The following is a 5,770-nucleotide window of genomic DNA, read 5'->3' on the forward strand; positions in this document are numbered from 1 at the left end:
GGTAAAAACATTCACAAGTGTAATAGTTACACTTCACATATCAATGTTGAACTTGATATGAAATTAATATGTTGATGATCAATTACACATATACGATGATGTTATGAAGTGTATATGTTGATGATGATCACTTAAGGAGATATGATGACATTGAAGCGGAATTGGTTAATGAGGTTGAATAATTTAAATTTTGAAACATAACCGATCAACGATGACAAAGATCTAATGGTTTTCAAACAAAATTAGTCGAGTAAGATGTGATAATCGATGATGATGCTATGCTTTTGAAGATACGAGATTTTTGATGGTCGACGAACTTGAAGAACTGAGAAAATAGTTTGTGATTTTAGGAACTGATTTAATTAATAACCACAATTATTTATTTGTCTTTTTACCCCATTAATTATTTTATTTACAATTAATATATTTGAGAAACGAGTAAACCATTTCAAATAAATAAAAATGTGAATATATAATTACTAATAAATAAAAAACGTTTATAAAAATATTTTTTTATTAATTATAAATAAACTTTTGCCGTATATCCTTAGAACAAAAATGTTGAAAAGGATTAACAATGAGTTTGTAGAAGCCGAGAGCTTTAACAGTTTTACGGTGGGAACAAGTCGATGAAAGGCATTGGCTTTTTGCGAGAACACAGTGTCGCTTTAGTGGCTGGCAAAGATAAGCGGGCAACTCGTCTTTTTCATGCCTCTTTTCTGTCCTCTCCCTTTCTTCTTTTTCACTTTTCTTAGCTATCTTCTTTTGTGCGATCCAATTTTTTTCTCACTTTTTATCGAGCCATTAACAAACCTACAACGACAAAGCTGATTTTGTTCGCTTCACCTTATGCTATTGAATATCAGTTTCAAAAGATTCAAGATTTTTTTAGCGGTATGTGGGGTTTTCTTGTTGTTGTCTTGTTCCTTGATCGATCATCTCTTTCTTTCCTTTTCCTTTCTCCTAAAAAGATTTTATCTTTTACTGTTTTGTTTATTTTCTGCTCTGCTTCCAATCAACTGTTGGATTTCACGTGTTTCTGCTCCATATTTGATTGATTATTCCAACTTGATCTAACCTTGAAGTGACTCTATCTTAAATTCAAGTTCTCAAATGGGGTCTGTGAATAACTAAGGTTTGATATCCATATCAATCATGTAATAATATCAGGATAAGATTTGCATGATATCAAGTTGTACTACTATCGAAACAAATTTCACCCTTAATGCGGGTTATTTGAGGCTTGAAATGAAATGTGGTTTGTAAATTTGTTTGCTCAAATCTAGAATGAGTGGATTAATTTCCGGGTTTTATGCTTTATTGTTCCCTTAATCCTCGAAACAAATTTGTTAATCCTGTGAAATTATCAATCAAAGTTTGTCTTTATTGTTGTCTACTGATATAAGTGGTCCATTTCAACTTTTGCAGGTCGTCATCCTTCGGTAAAAGAAAGATTTTTCTTGAAGAACTTTGGATCTTAGGGATTAAATCTTGAAATTTAGTTCCAAGAAAGATAAGATAGCAGATAATAGGGAAGTGGGGGTGTGTCTCCAATGGCGTAAAAATTTAAAATTTATCCCACACTGTATGTGAAAAAGCGTGTACTTTATATTGCATTGTCTCCTTATTCGCCTCTTCTTGAAAAAAGCTTGCTTATTTTCAAGAAATCTTGAAAGTTGAAACCTGAATACCCCCTCTTTTCTGGTTTGCCATATATTCAGTTTTTCGCACAACCTATAACCCTAGAAGTTGGTAAAATAAGGAATCAAATACACTCCCATACTTAAAATCGCTCAATTTTATCGATCACGATCTGGGATCTTGAAGTTGAAGGTGCTAATCGTTTAGCATCTCTAGGGTTTTCAGTATGAAGTTTATGAAACTTGGATCGAAGCCGGATTTGTTCCAATCCAGTAGCGAAAATACACGGTCAGTTTGCGAATTTCGATCCTTTCTTTGTAATTCATCGATGAACTCAAGAACTTGAAACACTAAATCCCAATCGTCTTTTACAGGTATGTAGCAGCTGAGCTCGCTACTGACATAATTGTAAATGTTTGTAACGTCAAGTTTTATCTGCACAAGGTATAGAAACTTCATATAATGATTTGAGAACGATAATAGTGATGCTAATACTAAAAAACTACTATGTATGCAGTTTCCCCTTTTGTCAAAGAGTGGTCGTTTCCAGAAAATGATGACAATTTCACACGATGAAAACGCCATTGAAATCGATCTCCATGAAATACCCGGTGGGCCTGGTGGGTTTGAGATATGTGCGAAGTTTTGTTATGGAATGACAGTTACATTAAATGCATACAACGTGGTGGTGGCTAGATGTGCAGCAGAGTATCTAGAAATGCATGAAATTGTGGATAAAGGAAACCTCGTTTACAAAACGGAAGTTTTTCTGGATTCGAGCATTTTCAGAACATGGAAAGATTCGATTATTGTTTTCCAAACTACAAAGTCTCTTCTTCTTACATCGTCGTCTGATGAATTGAAGATTGTCAATCGTTGTCTTGATTCCATAGCTTCAAAAGCTTCCATGGATCCCTGTAAAATTGAGTGGTCGTATACTTACAATCGAACAAAATCTGAAAATGGTAACGAAACGCCACTCTACAATGGTGTTAGAAAACAGGTTATGGTTCCAAAAGATTGGTGGGTTGAAGATTTGTGTGAACTTCCTGTTGATTTGTATAAAAAGGTCATAACAACGATTAGGGGTAAAGGGAAGGTAAGCCTTGATGTTCTTGGTGAATCTTTAAAAGCTTACACACAAAGAAGGTTAAAGAATGGTGGCGATGATGTTAAAATCCGTTCTTTGATTGAAACGATCATGTTTCTTTTACCCAAAGAAAAAACGAGCGTTTCTTGTGATTTTTTGATTCAGTTATTACATGAATCTGTTCGTTTGGATTGTGGGGAAACAAGAAGGCGTGAATTGGGTCAACGAATTGGTCAACAGCTGCAAAACGCATTGGTTTCTGATCTTGTGAATCTTGATGTTGATTTGGTTCAAGAACTCGTTAAGATCTTCATGATGCAGGATCAAATTGCTGATAATGGCGACGAACATGGCTTCCTAGAGGTCAAATTCGTTGACTCTGCTTCCAAAGTCAAAGTAGCCAAGCTCATCGATTGCTATCTTGCTGAAATCGCCAAAAACCCTGATTTGCCATTGTTGAAGTTCACCGATCTTGCAGAAATTGTGTCCACTCTACCTCGAATTTCGCATGACGGAATTTATCGTGCAATTGACACGTTTCTTAAGGTAAATTTAACAAAGTTATAAGAGTATTTTACAAATTGGACCCCGAGTATCACTGTTTTTGCAATATAGTCACGAGTAAATACATTTTTTGGCTCCCAGTATAGCTGTTTTTTCCTCAAATTTGGCTCCAAATATATATATATTTTTTTTGCAATTTTGGTCGTAATATGTGGTTTTTGTTACGTTTTTTTTGACACTAATTCAAGTAAAAATACTATTTTTCGTCCCTAAAGACAGGGACAAAAACGTCATTCTACGAGGATCAGGGACAAAATCTTTACAAACCTCAAATAAGAACAAAAATAACAAAAGAAAACTTTTGGGACCAAAATTAGAAAATCAGTTATACTTAGGACCAGATATGTAATTTACACTTATATTCATTTGGCTTGGAAGTTGGGAACGGGCCAAAAGGAAACATTTTGGGCCCAAAAATGCAAAAAGAAACATTTTCGGCCCAAAATTGCAAAAAGATACCGATGGCATATTTGTAATTTGCTTACCTTATAATGAAATCACACAACTGATCTTATATATCTTGAATCTTGTAGGAACACCCTGGGATGAGCAAGATTGAGAAGAAAAGAGTTTGTAGACTAATGGATTGTAGGAAGTTATCATCAGAAGCTTGCATGCATGCAATCCAAAATGAAAGACTACCTTTACGTATTGTTGTGCAAATTCTTTTCTTTGAGCAAATACGAGCCGGGTCCCACGGGAGTTCGAGATCGGGAACCACAAATACAGAAGAAGAATGGGATTCGGTGCCAACAAGTGAAGAACTCAAGAGTTTGAAAGGGGAATTTGGTTCTCTAAGGATAAAAGAAGGTGGAAATGGAAACCGAAAGGCTAAAGGAATGGTTATGTCAACAAGGATATTGTCTAAGTTGTTTTCAAGCAAAGATAAGGATAGTGATAATGAGAGTTCGGAAACGTCTGGGAGTCCGAGTCCTTGTTCGACAAATGTACGGGAGATGAAGTCGAATACGGGTTCAAGAAGTAGGCGGCGGTCGACGTCATAGTGTGTAGATTGTATGACAGTACATACATAAAGCCTAGTACTGTATTTGAGTGTATTAGACTGGGACTGATGTCAGTAGGATAAACTTGCTTCTGATATATCGTCTGTGCAAAAGACGTGAAATGTCATGTTATCCTAATCACCGAAAATAGCACTAGAATGGTTGTGTAGTCTTGTCCGTTTTATCTAGTCTTATCCGGTCCAGTCTTGTTGTATCTTTTGTTCCGATAACAAATGCAACTAATTGTTAGAATCCGGCCACATTTTTGCTAGAAGCATGTTTTTAACTTTTAAGTGGAGAAGCACAAGTTTTCTTTTAAGGTTTCTAGCAGTTCAAGTTGCCTTGCTCAAAAGCTTGATTCGAATCTTATAATTGTTGTTAACTATCATACGTTTATATGTATTAAATTTGATTGCATTGATATGTGCGAAACATTTCACATGAATCATGTGCGATAAAGTAATGGACAATGTTAATGTCTATTGTATAATGTCGTATACATTCTATAAGATATATCCGGCCCACATTGGTCCAGTTTGCGTTGCTCTTTTCCCAATTTTCCGGATCAAATGCCATTTGGTAGGTATTTTTTTTTTTTTTTTTTTTTTGTTATTGTTTATATTATTAAATAGTTTTTGTTATTGTTTATATTATTATGTAGTTTTATTTTATACCATACATGTATACAAACGTACTGGTTGTAAACCGTATCATTTACAGTGTACAACATACATTGTTGTTCAATTCATATTCGCTTTCAAATCTCAACAAAAACCCGAGAAGATTTATGTTCATATCTAAGCTATTCAACCCAAATCGATAAATAATAAATTTTAAAGAGTACTAGTTGAAATTTTAAAATAAAAGAATAACATGAATAAAAGTAGAACAAAACAAACCCTTACAATAGCGAAAAGCAATAAGTAAATGGTACTCAACCATTGAATCAACTTTACCATGACTTTGAACATGACTTTGAACAGTAATAAATTCTAGTCTAACCTTTGACTTTGGCTTTGAACATAAACGTGACGTTTGCTTTGCGTTTGACTTTCAAAGTCCAGATCCATGGGTATTTGGTACCTTCTTGTGATTGTGACAAAAGAATCTAAATTTCAAGCATCCATTTTATTTTGAAAATTCTTACTTTTCCACCCAACGTTTAATCCATTATCATGCATGAATTATACTTGAAACATCCGATCAAAATATTCCTTTTTATTTGTTTTACATGATATTATGATTTTTTGTAATGTAAAACTTATAAATTAAAAAACAATCAACCATACAAGTCATATAAACAAATACATAACAAATTAAATTACACAAGGGTGACATAAATTTGGACTTCACTGTATGTTCACTCTTATAAATAATCAGATTTGGCTTCTAGATTTTAAAAATTATATCTATTTTTTTACAACAATGAATCCCCAATGTTTATGCTAGTTATTTACATAAAAGTTATTTA

General features: G+C 33.8%; 1 protein-coding gene across 3 annotated transcripts; it reads left to right on the forward strand.

The window, feature by feature from the left end:
- The first annotated feature begins 606 nt into the window (after positions 1 to 606).
- Positions 607 to 4,553, forward strand: LOC111900206 (BTB/POZ domain-containing protein NPY4). 3 transcript variants are annotated; one of them, XM_023896073.3, is made up of 5 exons: positions 607 to 894; positions 1,429 to 1,929; positions 2,016 to 2,085; positions 2,159 to 3,277; positions 3,829 to 4,553. In XM_023896073.3, exons 2-5 carry the CDS (start codon positions 1,868 to 1,870, stop codon positions 4,297 to 4,299), a joined length of 1,722 nt encoding a protein of 573 aa, XP_023751841.1. In that variant the 5' UTR covers positions 607 to 894; positions 1,429 to 1,867; the 3' UTR covers positions 4,300 to 4,553. The 3 variants fall into 3 exon arrangements, with proteins under 3 accessions (XP_023751841.1, XP_023751840.1, XP_023751842.1); XM_023896072.3 differs by lacking the exon at positions 607 to 894 and adding an exon at positions 909 to 1,135; XM_023896074.3 differs by lacking the exon at positions 607 to 894 and adding an exon at positions 1,121 to 1,258.
- The last annotated feature ends 1,217 nt before the right edge of the window (positions 4,554 to 5,770 follow it).

The sequence above is a fragment of the Lactuca sativa genome, chromosome 2 (assembly GCF_002870075.4).
Source record: "Lactuca sativa cultivar Salinas chromosome 2, Lsat_Salinas_v11, whole genome shotgun sequence".
NCBI classification, from domain to species: domain Eukaryota; kingdom Viridiplantae; phylum Streptophyta; class Magnoliopsida; order Asterales; family Asteraceae; genus Lactuca; species Lactuca sativa.

Coding starts and splice junctions, on each gene's coding strand:
- LOC111900206 (XM_023896073.3), top strand. CDS start 1,868: ATGAAGTTTATGAAACTTGGATCGAAGCCGGATTTGTTCCAATCCAGT. Junction 2,086..2,158: donor TCAAGTTTTATCTGCACAAG/GTATAGAAACTT, acceptor CTATGTATGCAG/TTTCCCCTTTTGTCAAAGAG. Junction 3,278..3,828: donor CAATTGACACGTTTCTTAAG/GTAAATTTAACA, acceptor TGAATCTTGTAG/GAACACCCTGGGATGAGCAA.